Source organism: Ruditapes philippinarum, unplaced genomic scaffold (genome assembly GCF_026571515.1).
Source record: "Ruditapes philippinarum isolate M1 unplaced genomic scaffold, ASM2657151v2 ctg401_1_1_1_1, whole genome shotgun sequence".
In the NCBI taxonomy this organism is placed as follows: Eukaryota; Metazoa; Mollusca; class Bivalvia; order Venerida; family Veneridae; genus Ruditapes; species Ruditapes philippinarum.
In genome coordinates this window covers 212647-238150 of record NW_026858681.1, presented here as the reverse complement: position 1 = coordinate 238150, position 25504 = coordinate 212647, and the positions used below count along the sequence as shown (strand labels likewise).

Here is a 25504-nt window from a genome sequence, read left to right as displayed (position 1 = left end):
GCTCTGAATACGATATTTCTATCTCTTTCCCCTTCTTTGCCGTCACAATAAGTAAACCCCAGCAAAAATGAGCCAATCAATGTGCATGCTCTGGAGTGGGGTATTACTAATACCTGCACACCAGTTAACGCACTGTGCATGTATATGCATACGATTTTACTCTGGCACATTTCTTAACAAAAGGTCCGCAAACAATGATACAATAGCAATCTGATATGAATTTAAGATTTCTTGTGTGAAGCTCAAGTTGTTAAGGCTTAAACATTTTACATGTATCTTTGTCTTAGACTTCTGTAAAATATTTGTGATAAATCATACCCGCTTCAATGGTCCTTAGTTTACATAGAATTGTTTATGTCTTGAATTGTTTTCTCCTCTGAAAGTTTCATGTTCTATTTTTGGGCATAAATTGTGGTCGTCTATACTAGTTTTATAAATTATGCCCAAAGAAAAGAGAAGTTCCAAAAGCTAAGATATTTGGCTTGATGCATCGGATTGTGCTCTTGTACAAAACTTATTGATCAGGCCTCTCAATGTCAAAATTTGCACCCCCGAGAGTAAATTAGTTTACATGGATTAATGTAGAAAACACATTTACGTTTCCTTGTGTAAAAATAAATGGCAGGCATTAGATCATTTGCATATACATTTTATTGTACATTTAGTTTTGCCTAATAAACTTCAATAAAAGTTATTTATAACATACCCCTGGCCCGGCCTTGGGGTAGGTTAGATGACAAAAATTTATATAGTCATGTTTCAAAATTGCCTGGTTTATCATAGCATAGCTTTCTGGGGGAAATGACATTACCTTGTGGTCCTCTACAAAATGTTAAAACAAAGCAAGGGCAGGGCGTGATTATTGATTATAACAGGGCGTGATTATTGATTATAAACAATTCAATAAAGAAAATAAACGCGGAAGGGTGGCATTCAATGAACGCATACACACATAACCCAGCAAAACAGGACAACCAGAAAGGAGCCTTACAGGGGCGGGGAGTGTCGGGGCGCCGCTATAAATAATACAAATAGGCAGTCATAGAAAACTACAAGCACATTGAATAAGACAAAAATTTTCAAGGCAAACAAAAGGATTAGTGTACATTGGCAGGGGCACAGGACAGGGAGGATGGATAGAAATTTAATAAATCAGGGAAAAGGGATGATACTTTTCACAGACGAATAAAACAAGAGAGGACACAAAAAGTGTCACCATAATTAGCATGAAGAAATAAAAGACATACACCTGGGGAAGGTAGAGGGGTGCTGCCTTGGAACCGTTTAATGGTGCAACAGACCTCACTTTAAGCCTAGCCAAAACCTGTTCGTTTTAAACGACATAATGTAAATAAAATGAATCCAGTCAAGCAAAATTATAACGGTCGTTATACCTACATAAGGTGAAATAAATAAAACACAATACAGTCTAAAAGGATTTTAAGAACTGTCCATCATCTCTTGCTTGGTCCGTCAAATGTAGTCAAAAGAGCAAAACGCATTGTCCAACTGTAAAAGCGTTGAACACTAAGCATGCGGTATGTCTCAAAATAGTAGGCTCAAAACTTTTAAATATTTTAGAAATGTCAGCAGAAATGCCATGACCCAAAATCATCTTACGAAGTTTGTAGATCATATTTTTATAGAAATTAAGCCAAGTAAGCCCTAGTCGCAAAATAAAACTTATATCGCTATTGAATTTTAATTGAAATTACGTTTATAAAATTCAATAAAATATTTCCGTTATTCATGATTTTGGTAGCCCTTGGCTACAAGTCTAACGAATCTAATATACTGAGATACTTATGCCACTTAAGATGATGCATGGGGTACATCGGATAATTTACTATACCAAAATAAAACTCATGTCTCTTATCATAGATGTTCCTGCGAAAAGAATTGTTATTGACTGTAATATGAAGATCCAAAATGATGTAGTAAGTAACCAAACCATGATCCCAGGTTTAGAATTGGCTACGCCAATATAGACGTTGATAGGAAAACATATTTAGAATATACATTTCTTACAGATTTGATGTTTCCCAAGTATCACTTTCCCGTCAATTTAGCTCGACTTTTTTACCCAGCACAGAGTAAAGTGTAGCATATTGCATGTGGACAAAGTATACCTCTTGGTTCAAAATAAGCTTCGCCAGTTTACGAAGACTTATACAGGAATCATTTAAATCTTCGTATTTGTACAATCAAGGTCAACAGCTTAGGAATTTAGCAGCATGTAATATTGCTTAATATACCTCTCCTCAAGTTATAAGAATCATGGCCGTATTGCAAAATTGCCCATCCCAAATGTAATTTAATAACATACCTCCGTCGGCGAGTGGTTGAGGCCTTAACAACTATTGGTTTGAATCCCTTCGGGAATTTTTCATGAGGGGAAGCTATCCAGCTAAAGTACGGAAGATCAGTGGTTCTACTTAGGTGCCTGCTCGTGCCAAAATTTAAAGCACGAAGAGACAACCGAATTACCTTCTAATCTGTTGAGCCTAAAATTCACATTATTACTTTTGCCTTATCAGCGTGTTTTAAAGTTCAACCTAACAAACAAACAAACAGCTGATTTAAACAATTACCAGTTTTAACAATTTTAGCTGTTGATCCAATATGAGCGATATAGACCTTTTGTTAAAAAATATAAAAGTGACAAGTGAATAAAAAATAACATAATATTGTTAGTTGATAACTTTTTAATAACATTAACGAACTGGTTTTTCTTAATACCACTTTTGGAAGAAAAGATCTTTTTCAATAGAATAAAATTATTTTTCTTCCCTAAACTTATAAAGAAAATGACTTATAACAATGCAAATGTATAAATTTTAATACCGATGTGAATTGGCTTGGAAAACATATTTTTTAATCTTTAATTTTTATTATTATTATTCATATATGGGACCTATCACAGTCTTTACTGACACATTTCTCAATTGTGATATTATTGTTAATATAAAATGCATTTTTTATGCCCCCAGGCATATGATAATTTAACCGTCCGTCTATCCGTACGAGGTTTACCTTAAACAGCATGTTGAAATTTTCTCAAGTTCTACTTGTACTAATGGCTTTACCATGAACAGGCTCAATTAAACCAAGCTTGCAACATTTTCAATTCTGTTGAGTTGGACTTTCTTTAGGGATTCTGTTTTTCTCTTTTTTATAATTGACACACTTTCTTATCAAGTAGATGATCTTTCGAAGTTATTGCTCTTTTTCAGCATTTTAAAAAGATTTGGGTAACTTAAACTGGCAAGTTGGATATACCTTACGTTCTGCTGTACAAATAGCTTTATAACATCCGCACTTACATATCAATACAAAGTATGTGAATTGATATTGCCAATTTATATAACTGTGCCATCCATTTCTTCCCAGTTATTTCTCTTTTTACGACTTTAAAATAGTGCCTTGTCTGGTTAACCTATTCCGGCAAGTTCGATTTATCTTGAATTTCAATTATTCAATAATGATTACATATGGATACCAGATTCATCCGATGGTCCTCTAACTTTTGTGCAGTAAGGGGAGAAGATTCAGGTTTTCTTTTGACATATGTCTTTTTTAAATTCGGTGGAAACATAAATAAAGAATTAATTTATCATATGATGGCGTTAGGGGTCAGGTAAGTCATGGTCACCAGTGCTAAGATACTTGTTTACACTTTTTGCTCAAAAGCCTTTATTAACTGACAGATGTCTTTCATATTTGGTAGGCAGAAAACATGCATTTGGATTGTATTAGAGGTAAGTTGGGTTAAGTTTACATTGCTAAAAAAGATTTTTACGCGTTTTCAAGTGAAACCTTTTTCTTATGACAAATGTCTTTATGTTTGGTAGGGACATAGACTAAGGAGTCAACTAGATTAAGGAGTTATGGGTCAGTTAGGCTAAGGTCAACAATGCTAAAAAAGATGTTTACACTTTTGATCATACAGCTTTCATTCATTTACAGATTTCTTTCATATTTGGTAGGAAGATAACTTGCAACGTCTTCTGCCTTTGGATTGAGTTAGTCTTTTGCCCATATAGTCTTTATTTATTGATAAATGTCTTTCATTTTGGTATGTTTGGGGTCACTGGGTTGAAGGTCATTGTCATGCATTTACATATATTTGATAAATTCTTATTTGTAAATTGAATATTTTTTCAACTTCATCAAACAGCAATGACATGTCAACTTATTTTTTTCACAATAACAGAACGTCATGACTCTGTCAAGTTATTTAACTGTGTTTACTTTTATTGGCAATTTTTATGTCCATATTTGAGTGATTCGGTAAAATTGTTTCTGATAAAAATCTGAGCCGGGGGCATTTGTGTTTTCAAAACACGTTATTGATTCTTATTATAATTATACTTCAGAAAACCTTTAAGACGTAAACTTCATAAGATTGAAGTTAATCACGATTGAAACAATTTTTAACCAAACGGGGCCAGGGTATTAATTTTAAGTTATTTGCCCCTTAAAGTGTACATGTACGCATGTTAAATATTTCCTACTTAAAATTGAAGAGGTGTCTTTTAAGGTATTGGATGCCTAATGCAGTATCTCCTTTCTGAAGGGTACTCATTTTCAGTTAGGGGACAGACTTTCAATAGGGCTGTTACTGGGTCGGGTGGGGGTGGCGTTCATTGAACGCCGCATTTCCTTGTTGATCTTGTTCATCATATTTTGGGTTCAAACCCCAGAAGATGCAAAAATAATATTTTTCTTCTTTTAGTTTTGTCAAATTAATATTTTATTTTTTATTTTATTTCTAAAATTTGTAATTAAAAGAAATAAATATTTATGTATATTTTGTACTATGAAATTTGTGAAAGTGGATAGCAAAACGAATAAAAATGATTATAATTTAAAATCAGCATGGTAAATTAATTCTAAATTTTGCACAAATGTTAGGATCAGTTTTTAGATAATTATTATTAAAAATGTTTTGATGCCGGATTACATTGGACAAAATCTGATGTAAAATGACAGATACCTGTCTCAATAAACAAAATAAAATTCCTTTATATTTACATTGATTTATTTAAAGGTATTCAAAAACTATATGTATAGCTCTTTATTATCACTTTTCAACTAATGAAAATATTATATAAGTGAAACTTTTCTTCAGATAATAAAAAACAACATAATTGTTGTTGTAGTTGTTGAGTGGTGGTGGTGATGGTGGTGTTGTTGTTGTATAAAACCGATACAAAAGTTGAACATTAATTGTAAACATTTTTTGTATTTATGTCTAGAATATTGTAAAGTTTAATAATATAACTTTTAAACGCCTTTTGAAAAAAAGTGTAAATTATACATCTTGTAAATAATTGACTGCGACTGGCCACTTAATAAGAAACACGAAATCCAGTGAAAGAAGAATATTGGTGTATGTAGGCTTGTTTAAAGCAATTCGATAGGACAACAATATCTCCTGCATTTAAACGATAAACAAATGATCCTGATCCTGACTGAAAACCATCATTGGCAGCATTACCAGTGTTCACTGCTAACTTGGAAACGCCGTTGACATGAAAATTACATGCGCTTTCACGTGCACCTGAGCTTTCTGAAAATAGTTGCCGTGAAGAAGTAGAGTCCTGGATGTCTACAAGTGAACACACCTGAGTACAAACTATAGCCGTCTCCTGAATTGTATATTACGTTTTTTGAACTTAAGGGCAGAACTGGAGGACGTATCTGGGTTTGATACTGCAAATCCGACCAACACGTCTGAAAAATGATATTAAAAAAATTATAACAAGTCATTTTTACAGAATTTCATTTTTGTTTTTGTTTGTTTCTTCTTTTTTTTTATGTAAAAGTTCACCCAAAATAATGTCTGCCATACAAGATTAAAAAGATCTGATAACTACCTCTTTCCTTTTTTATTAGAGTGCAACCGTGCTTCCTCTTTTGCTTTTTATTAGAGTGCAACCGTCATAGTTTTATACCCATTTATTTTATAGAAAGTGCTGAAGTGTTTTTTTTTTTATAATATTGATGTAATTGATAGTTAAGATAATTTTGAGCAAATCTACGTAATTTCTAAAGTTAGAATATTGATTGATACATATAAAGAGCAGTGTACTTACTTGTTTTACTTAAAATGCTCGTCAACTTTTGGTCAAACTTCTGTCTGAATCTGTCCCTGGGTGTGTTCAAGCTTATCAAATTTTTGGCTTAGAGTTGTCATCAGTTTCTGCAGATCCGCTGATAAAGAGTAAACGTTTTTACAAAAGTAATAAAACAATCAATGTAGTCAACCTGTTCTGTTTTCAAAAGTATTGAATCTAAGCGTTTTATCACAAATTGTACATTAGTGACAAGTCCCTAGATGAGTTAACAGAAATACATGAGAAAGCTAGTTTAGAATATTTTTCAAAAATAATGTATCAATTTATATTTAACTTCGGAACACTTTGACTATTATTCATTATTTGAGATTTACCGGAGATTTGACGGAAATAGCCGGTATATTTTTATTGTTCGCAGATACAAGACCAATCAGAAGTTCCTACTTTTGAAAAAAATTTTAACAAATTATTCAGCTGCAAAAACATCTCGCATGTTTCTTTTTAAGACATAAACTTGTTATGCTCATTATCAGTATTATTTGACGTTCTACCAATGTCGTTACAAAAATGATATTGAAAAATTATAACAATTCATTTTTACACAATTTTATTTTTGTTTTTTGTTGTTGTTGTTTCTTCTTTTTTTATGTAAAAGTTCACCCAAAAATAATGTCTGCCATACAAGATTAAAAAGATCTGATAACTACCTCTTTCCTTTTTTATTAGAGTGCAACCGTGCTTCCTCTTTGCTTTTTATTAGAGTGCAAACCGTCATAGTTTTATACCCATTTATTTATAGAAAGTGACTGAAGTGTTTTTATAATATTGATGCAACTGATAGTTAAGATAATTTTGAGCAAATCTATGTAATTTCTAAAGTAAGAATATTGATTGATACATATAAAGAGCAGTGTACTTACTTGCTTTATTTAAAAATGTTCGTCAAATTTTGGACAACTTCTGTCTGAATCTGTCTCTGTGCGTGTTCAAGCTTATCAAATTTTTGGGCTTAGAGTTGTCACAAGTTTTCTGCAGATCCGCTGATAAAGAGTAAACGATTTACATAAGTAATAAAACAATCAATGTAGTCAACCCTGTTATGGTGCCAAAAGTATAAAATCTAAGCGTTAAATCACAAATTGTAAATATTAGTGATAAGTCTCTAGATGAGTTAACAGAAATACATGAGAAAGCTAGTTTAGAATATTTCAAAATAATGTATCAATTTATATTTAACTTCGGAACACTTCGCCTATTATTCATTTATTTAAGCTTATCCAGAGATTGACGGAAATAGCCGATATGTTTTTATTGTTAGCAGATACAATTCTACCAGTCAGAAGTTCTTTCTTTTGAAAATTTTTTAACAAATCTTCAACTGCAAAAAGACATCTCGCATGTTTCTTTTTTAAAGACACAAACTTGTTATTGCTCATTATCGGTATTATGACGTTTCGACCAACGTCGTTACACTACTTTTTTCCTCCGAGAAGTTTCGTGCCGAGACTTGGCAAATGGAAATCATTTGGTACGGCAACTCCAGTCCGGATGTTGTCTACATCATCCCACCGCTTCCACCAAATGTATCGGTTTAAGGCACACAAACAATGCCTGTTAAAACCTAGCTCACCACCAAGAGTGGTTTGTGCCCTTATATATTGGAAACATTCCCTTATGTTAATTTACAACTTTAGTTTTTGGCATATCATTATGCTCATTATCAGTATTATGACGTTCTAACCAATGTCGTTACAAAGGTAGAAAAAATGAAAGCAAAAGTTGTATTTTGACTTCCATACAAAATATTGCCAATGGACGCAAAAGGAGCAGGTAAAGAGTTCATGAATATGGCTATTAAGTTTTATCTTAAACAAAAAACTGTAATAAGATACAAAAAATGCTTTTGTAAAATAATAATTTTAGCGTTTCTGAGACATTGTGGGCCTTAAGTATTTTTTATAAAACATATAACGTTTGAATACATGTTTTTACAAATTCGACATGATGATGATGATAATGACGATGAATTACCTATGCTAAAAGTACAATGTTAAAATTACTCAATTAATGTTTGTAATATATGTAACAAGAAAGCATGTGCCAAAATATTTATTTCATATTTATAAATCATCAGAAGTATGGGACGCTTCATCCGTCAAAATAGAGCATCGTGATATATGCAGCCCTCTTTTTTTTGGAGCTATATCCATTGCAATTCTGGCCAGGTGCCGAACAAAACACCTCTCTGGAATTTTTTTTATATGTGGCGTAACTTTGCTTATGTAATTAGATTTACATGTCATATCTATTTATGACCTTTTATAATGATTCAACGCCAATGTTGAACATGTAATTATCAATTTGTTTATCATTTTCACACGATTAAATAATATTTTTTTTACAAATAGAAAACATTGTATAAGGCGACTTACCAGAGCACTCGCTGTTTTGACACTGAACTGTTTCTGTACCATTACCGTTACAGTCAAAGCCATTATCTTTCGGCGAAACGCTTTGTGCATGTTCGAATCCTCCATTTGAATCCTTGTCCACATTTGCGTTGCAAGGCGCCAAACTGACCAGTTTTTCCAAATACCAGTTACCGTTGCCCCTTCAAAAGTTAAATCAATCACTATTGCTTGCGGAACATATAATAATGTTGTTCTTAAAAAGCGAATTAACTGTCTCTTGAGGGGGGCTCCATGGTCGAGTGGTTAAGATTGTCGACTTCAAATCACTTGCCCCGTACTGCTGCTCATTTTTACGAATTATTTTGTGTAGAATTATATTTGACTTTTTTTTATCCAGATAATATTAATGAATAGAATAAAATCAGTCAAAGAAATCAGAACCAGTTGATAAATTATATTTATCGCTGTCTCAGCAAAAAAAGTTATTCTGAGTTTCAAGAACCGATACGATATCGGCTTTCGGTCATATCCGTCAACATCCGGTAAATATGAGTAAAGTTATAATATTGGGGGTACTAATTTTAAACAATATAACACAAACAAAAAACAATAGGTTTTGTACTATATTTGCCTGATGTTCTTATTATTAAGCCATAAAAAAATAAATAAAGATTATATTCTTATTTGTTTAATATAGCTGTTATCATCCAAACAGACTTGCATCAAGTTCTATAAAGAAAATCTTCAGTACTGACCTTTACTATTTTGAAGCCTTTGAAACGTTTGTACTCATGTATAAAGAAAACAGATACTGCAATTATCAACAGTCCAATCAAAATTGAATTTACTAGGGTACCACCATAACAAAAGTGGTGTACACTTCTTTAGGCTGACGGTGTCGTTTTTTATCTGCATGCTCCCCTGTACCTTGTGTTGAAGAGCATCATAAAATTCTGTCTTGTTTAGTCCTAATAATATTCCGACGCAATATCAGTATAAATTTCCTTTGCTGTGTCTGAATCCCCCGTAATGATTGTTTAACTCCATAACTACATCCAAATTATCAAAATATTCCCGGTTTTTTATTAAAATTAAATCAAATCAAAATTTATTCATTCAGTGCTCAAATACAGGATACAAACATACAAAGTTTATATATGGTTGAAGTACTTAGTTGATTGAACATTGTTATTCAGTTATTCATAATTCTTCGGACCTTGTACCCATTTTAAATAGAAATAATTTTTCCCATTGTGTTATTCTTTGAACACTTGATACATTTTGGATGTCACGTATGCATACTTAGGTTTGTGTCCGTTTGAACTTCCTAGTGAAAGTTCATGAATAATGACAGGGTTAATGAATTTAGGGCAACTGAGATAGAGTTATTGAAGTATACATTCTATCTCTGATTTTGTGAAAAAAGAGACATGTTGCGTTTTGTTGTTGTTGTGTTAAAGATTCTTTTTTTTTAACTAAAACTTGTTGCATTAGTTTTTTTAGAAACGTCAAATATGTGAATTAAAAAATATAGCAAAAGTGGAAAGAAAAAAGTACTGTATAACATTTATATTTTACATTCGGTAATTAACTGAAATTTAAGATGATTAAGGTGAAACATTTTGCTACTGCTGTGTTATGTGTTATAAATGAAATCCATAAACTATAAATGGTTTCATCAACTATAAGTGGTTCATCAGAAACTATAAGTGGTCCATCAACTTTAAGTTGTCAAACTTGTTTATCTTCTGTCACCAAATATAACGCAAAATCTCACACCATTTTTATTGAAATAATGGGTCAATTAAGAAAATTATTTTGCATAAACATTATTATAAAACTTTAATTTATTATTAATTATCACAGCCAAAAAAATAATATAAAAAGCTTTTTTAAAATGCCCCTATCCGTAGGTGCGGTCATATCCGTGGATATTTAGTCATATCTGGCATTACATCAAATACCGTAAAAAAACAAAAACATCCAAAATTTCTATCATTCTTGTAGCATGTATGTCTCGGGTGTTTCTATTCCACCGGTGTTTAAATTAAAGTAAATGTTAGTTTCAACAAGAGTCTAATTGTCAATTGAAATATACGAGGGGCGTTCAATATATATATAGAGCGTTGTTATTCCTTTCAAAACAATGAAAATTCAAATTGATAAATAACCAAGCTTTAAGACTGACAGCCATTTTCATAACCATGGTAACAGAGATGTATTGAATGTAATGGACACTACTTTGATATGTTATGAGCGATGTACGACACCAGTGACGTCGCTGACGTCGGGAAACACCATCGTGACCTGGGACGCTAACAGTCGGGTGGAATTGCCTGAATGCGCCGCCAAGTACAGACAGTTTGTCAAACGCGGTTGAAATTTCATGTACAAGTGTGTATTTAATTGCCGTTTCCGGTCATGTATTTTTTGTTAATTATGTTTGCCTAACAAAAAAGTTATAAGCATAGTCTACGAATTTAATGAACGCCCCTCGTAATTCAATTATTTGTTCTCAAATTCTCTACATATCTTTATTCTATGTATAAGCAATCACTTTTAACTGGCACATACCTTTAACTTATATTTTGTTGGGTTATAAGGTAACACACATTAACATGGTGATAGTCTATCTAGCTTTACTGGTAGATTGTGACAGGTGCACCTCCATGTCTTATTTTAGGAACTAGCCCGTACCACAGTAAAACCAGCTACATCTTCGCCAGCTAGATAATTTCCTGGTTTGAAAGAATTCCAAATCTCTATCAGGATTTTGCAAAAAAAAAAACTGCAGTATTTGGTAATCTTGAACTGTTGTTATTTTTTTTTGTTTTTGTTGTTGTTGCTGTTAAATAGTGTCAGTTTCGTTTTCCATCCATTTCTTATATTAGATCGGTTTAAATGTCTAACTGATAATGTTCTACTTGAGAAAATGTTTTGTGACAGTTAAGGTGTGCGTACATGTGTTGTTTACTTCATACGACATTTTAGTCTTCCCCATCTGGACATCATTACAGGAAGTCAGATCTGGCCATTAAAAACGATTTTTTACTCATAAAGTCTAGAACCGACACTTTTTTGTTCTCTAAATGTACTAAGAAAATTTTGGAAGTTAATTTAAACGGAAGTTTAATAATTGTTAAACGATATAATTTACTTTCATCAAGAAGTGTTATTGTTCTCTCTATCTTAAACTACATTCATATATTCGGTAAGAAAATCACGTCGCCCCTTTAGATACATTATAAGTGAATCAGTTTTGAAAATTAAGACCATAAGCTTTAAGTATTTAAAAAAAGTATTTATTTACACTGAAAAATACCTTAAATAAGATTGCTCATATGAGTTACGGAAAAAACACTTTTGGATTTCGGAAAGGAAATCTTCGCGTACGCTTTAAAATCTTATTTTTCAAATAATTGCATAGTTTTTGTTTAAAATGAAATTTGTGTGAATACAAATCAAATATAAGATAGTTTTCAGATTATGAATACAATTACTCGCTTGAAGTTGGTCATTTTCCCTTAAAAGTGTCCAAATCGCCGATATTTCTCAGGAAAACACGGGGTAAATAACAAGATATTTATTTATTAAGTAACATTATTCATTTTAATCATCTTGTGTTAAACAAATGGTAAAATATGTAATTTTCAAGAGGTGTATGTAGACTTAGTGATAAAAATGTTGGAAAAATGCAACAAGAAATAGGAAGAATGCGGCCTGTTTTCATTCATTTTATTGAGTAGTGTAGAGGCGCTTTCGCACATTTCCGTAACAGAAGTTCGTAAATACCCGGTCAAAAAGGGGCGGGGCGTCATGCATGTCTTAAAATCGTTTAAATTTGTTAATCTACTTTTGTTACTTTAAACAAGTTACTCTGTAAACGTGTCCTTGTAGTTCTGCAACTGGAAACACGTTTTCTTAAACTCTGTCTTCTGTATTGGAGTTTTGCATTTCAGTTGTATATCTCAATTACAGATAAATATCTATAACTGTTCAAACTTGCTTATGTATTATATGCAATGGCTGATACAAACTTGTAATTTATTTTTTGTTGGTTTTCATGAAGTTTGGTTGAAATCCCACTAGTAGTTTGCATGGTTTCTCACTTATTAGGTGCACAAGGCCTCATTGATTAGGGAAAATTTTATCAAACAAAATACGTATAAATCATTTGAGACATGCTAGGACCAAATCTTCTTTACAAGCATGCAAAATTTCTGTATATCTTTAATGGTTCTCTAATTATAGCACGTTAAACAACACTACCTAATTTGCAAAATACTGTTGAAATAAATGTCCGTTTCGATAATATGACACTTTTTTCGAGGGTACATATGACACAAATGTTGCACATTCACATTCCTTTAAGTTTTGCTTTTGTTAAGAGTATAATTATGAACAGCAAACAACTTAGAACTTTATCATATTAATATGTTGATTTGATGAAGGCGTTGCCTAAATAAAATAATTAAATAAGTGTTAATTTTCTTTTTTCTTTTGTTTATGAATCATTTTCTAATACATTTAATTATTACTACACAGGAATAGCTACGACAAATTATGTTTTGGCTTAAGACTTATTTGGCAAATAAGAAACAAGCAAAAATGTTAAACGGATCTTTATTGAACTCGCTTTTAAACAAAATCAACTACAATTAAAACCTCTTAATTGTAACAATTAAAACCTCTTAATTGTAACGGAAATTTCATAAAACAGTTACGTAAGTGTAACATTTCTAGTTATGTACAAATCAAAATTAAAATTTTCTATGATAAATTTTAAAGAAAATCACACTTTTAATAATTTAGACTTTTTCAATGTGTGAAAAATGTAACATTTTTTTAACTAGAGCCAGTGCATCGGCATATTTTAACAAAAATACAGCTTTCAGAGTTCATAACTTATACATTTCAAGTATTATTGACTTTTCTCTTACATTTTCAACTAAATGATATTATAAGAAACTTCCAACATATTGCTTTTTGCGAAATGTAACGGAGTTTTTTCAATAACGGAAATTTAGATAGGGAAACATATATAGTTTACTTTTCTGGCGCCGAACACAATTTCAATTTTTGTATTTGACTGATTGTCTAAGGTTGTTGTTTCCTTCTTGAATTGTTTGATTTTTTTCAGTTAACGTCAACAAGTTAACATGTTTTCACATGGTTTTCAAAGTAGGTCTGGGCAGATTTCATTGCGACCTCGTCAAACTTAAACATTCTGCCAGATTTTGGATTCGGTGGGGGCATTGTGTACAGAATGTCTTCTTTCTTAATCCATATCTGATCTTTGTGAATTGGCCACTTGAATAATTGTTTCTTTTGCTGAAATTGATCTCAACTTCTGAATCGTCACTCTCGACGAGTTTCCCAATTTACCATTCTTCCTGATAAACAGCAGCAACAAAGTCATCTTTCTTATATTCTACTGGTTCTACATTGGCGATGTTAGATGACCTTTAGCACGTGTCAACTAAGCTCTCATCTATGTTTTTATCATTGTCATGTGTGGTATTGCCAGTTATATCTTTAGTAAACCTATCTTCGTCTATGGTACTACCTCCTGAACATTTTGTTGCTTCATATGTCGATGCGGACGAGTATGAGCTACAAATTTCTCAAGCTAAACACTTAACACAGTAACAACTTGTACTTCGATTCTACTGTATCACAGCAGAAAGGATTGTTTTGCCATATTTTGAACTCTTTTTGGCAATATATGTGGATTGTTAGTGCCGATTTGTCATGCGTTTCTTTGTTCACTTGTCAAAATTTTACTTTTAAATACATTTTCAAAATGTTTATGAGAACAATTATGAATCTGAAAGCATGCTTCTTTAAATGTAATATCAAAACACAATATTTCTGACAGATTGTTTTGCATTAAATGAACCGGATTGAATTCACAGTTAAACCATGCAGACAATTTACAATATATCATGACACATTGGAGATGTCCAATATAAAAATGTCTGTTTTAAGTGATTTTTGTTCTTACTATTTGTAACGTGTTATAATTATGACAGATCCTTCGTAAAACACATTTTCTTTTTCAGTTGTTAGTGATTTACTTCTTTGTGATATTAGATTTTCACTAAATGAAAGATGTGTTGTTGATAGCAAATTTAATATAAAATATTAATTAAGAGAGAAAGGAATGGTTTGTTATGAATGTTTCTGATACAAGAACTAGATATATTAGATAAAAATAAACGCTAGGGAAGTAATTCTTTCAGATTTATTAGGAATACAGATAATTTAATGATTTTTTTCCTGGATTATTTTGTAATAAATAACACTTAAGTTAATTTATGGCCATGTTTCTATTTTAAAGAATTGTTAAACAGAATTTTCAGAAACCTGTATTTGAATGACTAAATTATTATTACATTGTTGCGGGGAGCATCAAAACCATCAAACATGTGTTTATAGATATTTCTCTAATACTGGTATGGTATTGTTTTTGCAATTTATTTTCGAAAGTATGCGGTTTTGGGACTTTAAATGACACACGTTAAGGTCTGTGCATGGCAAGACACTTATAAGATTTGTTGAGATAAAATTCGCATCCTTAAACAGCGCCGTGACGTTATAATTCATTATCGAATACTGATAGTTTACTATCTTTTTAATGGAAAGTTTTGAGACTTCTTTTATGACACTTTTTTATCAAATCTAAATTTTTTATGTTCTTTACAAATAATTGTGTGCGATTCATGATTTTCATGGTAAAATAAACAATTCTTGTAAATGACACTTTCTATAATGATGTAAAACCTTATGTTAACTCTTAAACGAGTATATTATTAATTATACAGATTTTTGTTCCTAGCCGATGGGACAACCGTTTATATGCGGCCATATATATATTTGTAACTAATTATTTACACTGCAAGCTTCTTTTTTAGAAAATAAGTTAGATACCTTCATGAACTGACAGCATCGTGTATATAACACTATATTAACGTCAAGATTATCCAATGAAAAGCGACGTTACAAACTTCCAGTATTATAAAAATAGAGATTGATTTAAATTACGATTATCACTTAAAATTAACTATGTTATGGTATTAAAACGTTCCGGTTGAATAATTTGTAAACTACATAGCTGCATAAACAACCGGTCACGTGCCAATCTGTTTGAAACTTTCCGCCTTGCCAATGTACATAACCAGTACTCATTGTGTAATATTATGTAATACAGGGTTAATAAAGTTTTATCTTTAACATCCTTCTGTTTCAAATTACATAGTCCACATAAAAACAAACGTCCTGGTTTCTGGCACGACATATATCCCGTCTGTTGGACTGTCACCATCACCTTCATCTATCACTTGTTTTGGCATTGACGCATTTACTTCAAGTGATGTAAGCATGGAATGCAATTCCGTTCGATTGCCCTGAAATAAAACCAAAAATGCTTGTTCACATTTTTTCCATTGCTCATTTGTCAAAAACATCACAATATTTTTCAAAGGTACGTAACAGAATATCAGTTTCAATAATGTGATAGACCGCACAAATTATTTTATCATAGCATACGTAATACCTGTTTAAATATAAAGGAAATAAAGAAATACTAAACAGGTCATAACCTAATCTTTAATTTCTTTTATTTTTTATACAAGGCACACATGCATATTATTTTCGCTTAATTATGTGGTTCAGAATGGATGAGGTGATTTGAATATCATCTGCTTCCCACATGTCTATGTGATCTAAGTCGCTGTCAAAAGCATTTTCCTCAACATTACCTCCGCGTTGATTTTGTACACTATTATTCGTGACATCTTTAGCATATGTTATCATATGTTGTGATATGCAGGCTTCATATCCTCAGATCCCCTTTCAAAATTCCATTTGATAAAGTTCCGCCCATTGTTTTCTCGTTTAGGGCACACGCATTCTTTTACTTTGGGGACCATACGCCGCTTTTCATGGAATGCCACTACTGTGTCACAATAAGGTTCAATGATAACCGCCGTATGAACACATCTGAGGATGCTTCAAAATTCAAAATTTCGACTTTTTTGTGTTTAAATGTTGAATTCTGCTTTAGCCGGTACACTACATATATCTAAGCTGACATTATGTTTAAACCATTCTCATCAATTAAAATACCTAATCATATATATCGTTGGTGAATTGAGTAACAAATCAGGTTCCATACGGCCTATAACTCTAAAATGTATTTGGCAGAACTATGGCCATGTTTGAACTCGGGAAATATTATCTTGGCTCTTCTTATAAAAAAAGGATTGTTTGCTGAAAAGTTAATTGAATGGGTAAACATATGAAAGTTATGTTCCGGTCTTACTACCTACTTGTTCTTATTACCAATATTTTTCTAACAGAATGTTTTGCAATTCATGAAGCAGATTGATCTTTAAACTTTATTTCACTGTCAAGCCATGCAGGAAATCGACAAAAACAATTGGAAATATCCAGTAAAAAGTATTAATTGGTTGTTTTTCTTACAGAAACGTGCTATTATATGACAGATTCTTCCTGAACTACATTTTCTTCATTTAGTAAGTGATGTATTACTTTGAAGTATTAGATTTTCACTACACGAAACATTTGTTGTTGATTGCAAATTTAATATATGTATGTTGGAAATAAAGTAAGCCTTTTAGATTAAATTAAAATACAGATACCTTGTTTTATGGTTTTCCTGGTCTATTTTCTTATACATAACAATAAGTAAAAGGATGTTCTTGCTTCAATATATAAGGTGATAAATGGTTTAAAGAAAATTGAGAAATTATAAGAACATATTATTTTACCATTTGATTACATAGATTATGAATTACATTGGCACAAAAGCAGTTCAGAATTGTTTGAATATATCAGGCACATTAAATAATAAAGATAATAATTAAAATGCAGATACTGTTGAAGTTTGTTTATTTCGGAACCGTTGTAAACATAGCATTGATCAATGCACTTCAGAAAAGGTAAGTCATGTGTGTTTGGATAGTATTGTAATAATTATTTGGCATACTGTTTGCAATGTGACCTTTTAGGTTAATGGTAGCGCGCTTGTCTATCAACTATACAGGTGCGGGTTCAAATCCTAGCATTTTCATTTTTTTATCAATAATATATTTTCTCAATGAAAAAAAAATCTTTTTTTAATACACAGGTATTCAATTTGAGCTTTTGGGCTTACAACGAAAATCATCTACTTATTGAGAGCACGCGAGTCCTGGGCTGTTTGGTTGAGGTGCATGTTATGGCGCTGTTAGAAGGACGCATTTTTTACTTGACTTCTCTAGGATCTTTCAACTAATTGAATACTATTTAAAAGGCCCTGATTTCGTTTGTCATCACAAATGGTGTTATAAGGTACGTTGTATTTTACCACGGCAATGTGTGCTGGAAAATTTAGGATAAGCTGAAAAATTTGGGATGAGCTTTTGATTAAGCCACTTGGTTAACACCTCGCCATCCATTTCTCCGTGGTATTAATATATTGAGGTACACGCTTGACAGTGGAGACGAACATGCCAGCGCCAGCGTGACTGAGAGTGCCACAGAGGTTTAAGGCATTGTTTTAATTGTTTAATTGAATTGAATTATAACTTATTATACATGCTATAGCATTCCTTTAAATAAAAACATGGACATTATATATACATGTATAAAAATGTAAATATAAAATAAATAAAATAGAAAGTAAAAAAATATTTATAAAAAACAAAAGGCCTGATAAAAGTATTACCCCTTGTGGGATTTGAACTTAGACCTTCCGCATGAAAAACAAGTAATATAACCACTGCACTATCAGGGTAGATAATATTCTGTCCATGAGTTTTTGTATATGGCTTTTTTCCTGCCACCCCAATGTACTTTTAAATTTAAGATTTCCCATTCTCGATTATATTTGAATCGACAGTTACTAAAATGATTTAATCTAATAACTGGTTATTTTGATTGTTCAGAAAAAATCATGTATTTGATATATTAGTCGAAAAGAAGTCGAATAATCTCTTTATGTGATTGACTGGATACTACCTTTGTTCTATACATGTAATAAATATCTGCCAAATTGTTGAAAGAACTCTGATTGAATAAATGTAAACCCATTATATTACATAGAAAAAGCCAACTGATTTGTAGCTAATTTAAAAATATAATGATCATTTTATACATATGGATTTAAAGGTTAGATTTGTCGTCATTTTGTGATAAATATGGAAATAAGCATACCCTATTCACTTTTCTTGTTCTGAATATAAGTTTCTCTTAGAGCACAGATAGTGTAACTGTTTGTCCCATTTACGTGTTTGACTCAATAACAAAACGCATGCTTCTTGACTGTATTTTGTTACCAATTACCACAAAAAGGTTTAAAACGTTTTATGCAAGGACACAATGTGTTATTTTCATGACACTGGTAGAATAAAGCATTTCTTAATCAATTATAATAAGTAAAGTGGACGAAAATTGCTGAAAATATGTATTATGCAGTAAGTAAAACTGTTAATGAGTATTAAACGGCTTTCCTACGGAAAAAGGATTGGTTTTTTTCCATTCTAATAGGTTTACCGCTTCTTCTTTTGGTATTTTGCGCTTTATTTATTTATGATATGGATGTTTCTGATACAAGAATTTGATATATTTGAAAAAAATACGTTAATAAAGTAAGCCTTTTAGATTAAATTGGAATACAGATAACTTGTTTCATTTTTTCCCCTGGACTATGTTCTTATATATAACAAATAATAAGTTCATGTATGTTCTTGCTTCTATATGTAAGGTGATAAATCGATAAAAAAACATAAGATGATTTCTAAATTATCAGAACATATTATCTTACCATAATATTACCTAGATTATGAATTGGATTGGCAGAAAACCAGTTCAGAATTGTTCGAATATATCATATTATCTACATTAAATGATAAAGATAAGATTAATATGCTTACAACAAATATTTAAACTGATAACTTGTTACTTTGAATATTCAGAACAAAATATTCGATAAAAGTAAAAAAAATCCTCTTTCCAGTTTCCAATATTCCTAATTGAATATTGTTGAATCACCCTCAGGATATGTTGTCTGCTTTTTAAATTTGTCTTTTAACGTCTTATCTGTGATATGCAGGATTTATAACCTCTGATTCCTTTTCAAAATTTCATTTTACTTAGTTCTGCTCATTGTTTTTCTGTTTAGTGCCACGCATCCTTTTTATTTGGGACCATATGCTGCTTTCCCTGGAATAGCACGGAAGTGTTTCATTGAAGGCTTCATAACCACCGTATGAATACATCTTTAAAATTAAACTATTTTTATGTTTAAATCTTGAGTTCTGGGGGTGATCGGTGGCTTGCATTATCCTGTGCCTTTTGATGAACAGGCTCAATTAAACCGAGCCTGCAACATTTTCTATTTTGTCGTTTTGGGCATTCTTCGGAGATTCTGTTTTTGTTTCTTTTTGATTGTTACAGGCATAACAAAGTAAGTAACATGCTTTAAACAAAAAAAAAACAAAAACAAAAAACAACTGCAAAATGATACAATGTCATATTTGATTTTGTTTCAATGATTCTCAAAACGTTGCGGAGATTACAGAAAGGCATATTGCTTTTATTTTTATACGTCTAATGTTTTTTCGAAAATACTGTTCTGGAAAGGGAGACTGCATATTAACATCCTGTAATTATGACAAATGAAGGGCCTTTGGCACAAACCTGAGGCCACAATGGGTCCGTGCCTGATATTACAAAGGTTAATAGCTGACCACACGTGTACTGTTATTATTTATAATCTTTGTTCCGCATAGATTATCTACTGGATGATAAACAACATAATTACGTCAATGTTTTCTCAACATAAATCAATAAATAAAACATATAATTCGACTATAACAACGAAGCCTACGAAACAAACCAAACGCAGGCAAGAATTAACCGGAATATTCATGGGCATTTTGTAAAGCTCTATTTTCGAATGTTTTATGTTTTTCATAAAAGATAATTAACAAAGAACGCATTTTTACCAAATACCATGCCGTGCACGAGAAACGCAGGCGCATTTACTACTTTTTGACCCGTCGTTCCGCATGGATATTTTTGAGCGCGCGTATATATTTTCTTTTATTTAAAATAGGTTACTGAGTGTGTACAATAATAAAATTGCCATACTTTACATCAGTTCACAAAGTATCAAATATTATATAGTGGCCATTTAGAAATTCCATGAAGTGTACATTTTAAAGATCCAACGAAAATCATTGCCAAGTTATGTGATTCAGAACTGACGTTTTCAACGAAACACATTTTTTAATTTAAGTTTTAAGTCGCACCAACACTGTATAGGTTATATGGCGACTTTCCAGCTTTACTGATGGGTGAATACCTCATATGCCCTTCCGTGCATTATTTCAGGCACAAACAGGCCCCTGAATAGAACCATCGGCGTTTCGTAAGCTAGATGGATAACTTCATCACAATAAATAATCTAAATTTCCTGTCAGAATTTGATCCCACAGCGGTTAGGGTCATGAAACTTGAAGTCAACGACCTTAATCCCATTTGAGTGAGTTGAGCGAAGTAAGTTTGTGGTAGGTAAATTGCCAGATTATCTGAGATATGCAGGATTCATAACCTCTGTTTCCTTTTCAAAACTCCATTTTACTTAGTTCCGCCCATTATTTTTCTGTTTATTGACACGCATTCTTTTACTTTGGGACCATACGCTGCTTTTCCTGGAATGGCACGGAAGTGTTACATGGAAAGGCTCCATAACCGCCGTACGAACACAACTGTGAATGTTTCTAAATTCAAAATTTAACCATTTTTATGTTTAAATGTTGAGCTCCGCTTGGACCAGTGCTGGGGGGGGGGGGTGATCGGTGGCTTGCATTTGCCTATGCCTTTCATGAATAGGCTCAATCAACTCGAGCCTGCAACATTTAAGTTTTAAGTCGCACCAACACAGTATAGGTTACATGGCGACTTGTCAGCTTTACTGATGGGTGAATTCATCATATGCCCTTCCGTGCATTATTTCAGGCACGAAAAGACACCTGAGTAGAACCATCGGCTTTTCGTAAGCTAGATGGATAACTTCATCACATGAAATAATCTAAATTTCCTGTCAGAATTCGAGTCTCCTTCACTAAATTTGATTGTGCTAGTCAACGTCTTTAAAGCTTTCATACATTCCTTTTTGACCTTAGATATAAAATAGTAGTATATAATTATAGGTCTTTTTCTTTTTACATAACATACAAATAAATGTGTTTGCTATAGCTATTGATGAAACGCTTTTGAAAAAAGTCAAATAAACAACAAACATATTAACCATGTAGAAATGTTTTTCGACCTATTTAATTCTGATTTTCATATATGTTTTTATAAATTTCCGAAAATATTTTTTTGGCTAGAAATTCAAGAACAGTACACTGATATCAAATATTATCAATACAGTTTCCATCCTGTAAATGTTGATCGAGAAAACTCATCTTGTACGATGCAGCCATCTCCAGTCCTTTTTTCAATAAAAACATGGATACCCACGCTCACTTGTACAATGATTACTCCAGTTGCTTGGTCGTTTTCATCATCTGTTGCAATCCATCCCTTTGTTTTGCCGTCAACAATTATATCAGATACGGACCATTCCCCTTTCGTCGAAAACAAAGTCCAGATGAACATGTAAGTTCCGTTTTCAGGCACGACATATATCCCGTCCTCTGGATAGTAACCATCACCATCGTCTATTGCCACTGTATCAAACACAACCAGCTCTTTGTCCTGGACACATTTGCTGCCAGTCATATAGGCATGAAATGCAATTCCTCCCGATTGTTCTAAAAACACACAAAACAAACAAACTTATAATCAATTTGTAAAAAACTCTTCTATTCCATAGCCCATTTTCATAAAAAGCAGATCTGTTAGAAATATGTAACATTTTATCATTCTGAAAAAAGGGATAGACAGTACGATTTTATTTTGTAATAGCTACGGAACATCTATTCTAATATTTCTAATATCTGTTTAAATCTCAAGAAAAGATAGTGGTATTTGACAGAGCCTCACATTATCTTTAAATATATTTCCACTTATTAAGCCAAATTTGTTGAACTTACGCTTAATCACTCCGTTCAGGTGGGATAAGGTGGATTGATTGTCGCCTGCTGTCTTCATGTCTTTTTGATCTAAGTCATCGGTAGTGTAACATTCTTTAACTTTATCTCTTTCGTTTTCAAGCATTTCCAATCGAAGTTTCAAGTCTTGATTTTCTTTCTCGTGATTTTTAACGATGGTTTCCTGGTCCTGGATTGTTTTCTCTTGATGCTTGAGTGTGACCTCTTGATGCTCCAATGTTTGTTCTACTTTCACTAACCTTTCCTCAATCGACAAAGCTTTAGAACCGTAAAAACAAATCAAATATATTACACAGAATGAACGTACACACATTTTTGCGACTGTTTGAGACGCCAAAGTTTATAAATTACAATACTCGTTTAGCACACGATGCATGATAAGTCACTATGGTTAATAGAAGATAAGGGATTCGACCTCTGACAATAATTAAATGTAAGAACGCAAACTTCACGACGTATCTATATACTCCTCATTTCATATGACCTCAATGCAATATATGTAGTTCATATGAGCCAAAATAATTCAATAAAATCAAACTTGTGAAAAATGTACTAAGATTTAGGATAAGTAAAAATGTTAAAGATTCAAGTAATAATGTACAAGATATGTACGATTTATGACCAAATGCTGAACAGTTAGCTGACATCACTTCAAGCCATCAGTTTCAAAATGGAGACAGAGAATTATAAATATCGACCGAGCATGAGGTCGTTCTATTTATCAAATATCTGGAAACGACTTTCATGTGACATCAAAAGCAGAAAGATTTCTGTATGAGACCGATTTCCTACTAACACAACATCGTACTATTAGCTTAACCTTTTCCCTCATATAAGCGTGTTTTGATGGCTTTTCATCCACCCTTTGAAGCCTAAAACAGTAAAAAAATGCCCTATTTAGGCCCCAAACACCGTTTTTCGTTCGAGAAAAGCTGTTAAAAAAGTGATCACTTTTTCGACGCCGTCGCCTATCATAAAGGTATATCAGGGGGTTGCCAGAAGGGGGATGTGTCCCCTTCTGTTTTGGGGGTTTGAAGGGGGACGGCAGTTCCCCTCATCCCCAAGAAAATTTTGGACTTTTTGAGAGGATGAAAATGACTCCAGGTCGATCATAAGGTACCTTTTAAACAACGCTGAAATGCCTTTGACTCTATCTCAAACCATTAAGAAGTTGCAGCACAGTGGAGAATAGTGATTTTTGGCAATTTTGTGACGTTCCCCGTTGCCATGGTAACAGAAAAATTAAAGATTGAGCATGCTGTTACAGAGGTTATGGTGCAGTCAGCATTTGTGCCTAGTTTCATCAGTATTGAAGCATTTTTCAGAGTTTCATAGAATTTTAACTTGTAACAGGAGGCTTTTCAATGAAAACGGCCATTTTTCACATGCTCATGTGGTAAACGGTTAAGTAAGATAAAAAAAAAACGGAATCCCTAAAGAACACCCAAAACAACAAAATTGAAAATGTTGCAGGCTCGTTTTGATTGAGCCTGTTCATGAACGGTAATGGAAAGTGCAAGATACCGTCCACGCCCTCTAGCACCAGCGTAAGCAGAATTCAACATTTTAAACACGAAAATGTTAAAATGTTGAATTTAAAAACATCCACAGAAGCTTTCTTATAGCGGTTATCATGGAACCTTCAATGTAATGTGATACTTAAGTGCTATTCCATGACAAGCGGCAAATTGCGTGCACGCTAAACGAGGAAACAATGGGCGAAACTAAATAAAATGGAATTTTGAAAGGGGATCAGAGGTTATTAGGCTGCATATCAGAGATAAGTTTGATAACGACTCAGAGGTCAATCTATCCCAATCCCTTGATATAATGCTCAAAAATAGTTAGTTTTACACAGAGGACACGCAGGTTAACCCTTTCATCACGTAGCGTTCTTAATAAATAGCACATAGTATGTATGTGCATTTTGCTCTGGATTGCAAAGCATTCTCACTGCTAAGGATTCGAATATCACTCAGAAAGCTTGAATTGTTTTCACGTGAGTAAGTTTTCCTTCTAGCTTACAGTACGTTGGTGGTTCTACTCAGGTACCCGTTTGTGTTTGAGAAAATGCAAAGGGAGGCACCTGAGGTCTTTATCATTAACCTTTTCCCGACTAAAAATGCTAAATTTGCGATTTGTCTGTATCAAGCACATGCTATATACTGTTACTGTAGGCAAATTTTAGATTATTGATATAAAATGACAAAGCCACATTTTCGACGTTTGTTGGGAAATCAGAATATTTTAACGGTTTTAACATTTCGACGATTAAATTTTGTTTGTGTTTAAAAAGTTAGAAAAAAGCCTAGCCCCAAAGAAAGAGCGTTAAACATGGATTCATCAACAATCTTATTGCATTTGCTATTAATTGTGCGTAAGGTTTTTTTTTTTAAATGACAATGTATAGCGTAACTAAATGAACTTCATCTGAACCACAAAGACAGTTCCCACCAAAATAGTTTACCTTTATCTTAAATACTGTTTAAGAACAATTTTTAACATACGTTATGTTTTCTAAATGTTGTATGTCAATGTGAATGATCGTATAAATGTGCTTTTGTAATGTGCAATAAATGAAAAAAGAGTTTTTTTAAAGCATCTAACATGCTTACAGTTATGTCATTTAAAATGTTGAAGGAATGTTGAAGAAATGTTATGATAACTCTAACAGTTGTACTGCAGGAATCCAATCCCCAAGCGTTCGGTTTAATTGTGTTCGTTTTAATGCCGAAAGAACCGCTAGAGTATAACTTTGAAAAACAACACTATCAAATGAATCTAAATGTGTCTTGATATTGATATGCTGTCAATGCTTTTTACACATGAACAAGTAAGCGACAGTTAAAAAGGTAATTTAAGTAAAAAATTGTCGTTTTTCTTTTCA

General features: G+C 32.5%; 1 protein-coding gene and 1 long non-coding RNA gene across 2 annotated transcripts; both read right to left on the bottom strand.

The window, feature by feature from the left end:
• Positions 1-5023: 5023 nt before the first annotated feature.
• Positions 5024-8628, bottom strand: LOC132753937 (uncharacterized). Its single transcript, XR_009629028.1, has 3 exons — positions 8513-8628; positions 6099-6216; positions 5024-5736 (listed from the first exon to the last, which is right to left on the bottom strand). It is a non-coding gene; the product is annotated as an uncharacterized LOC132753937 (long non-coding RNA).
• A 13189-nt stretch (positions 8629-21817) lies between these two features.
• Positions 21818-22995, bottom strand: LOC132753940 (uncharacterized). Its single transcript, XM_060744506.1, has 2 exons — positions 22600-22995; positions 21818-22317 (listed from the first exon to the last, which is right to left on the bottom strand). The coding sequence occupies exons 1-2, from the start codon at positions 22928-22930 to the stop codon at positions 21926-21928; spliced, it is 723 nt and encodes a 240-aa protein (XP_060600489.1). The 5' UTR covers positions 22931-22995; the 3' UTR covers positions 21818-21925.
• Between the last annotated feature and the right edge of the window lie 2509 nt (positions 22996-25504).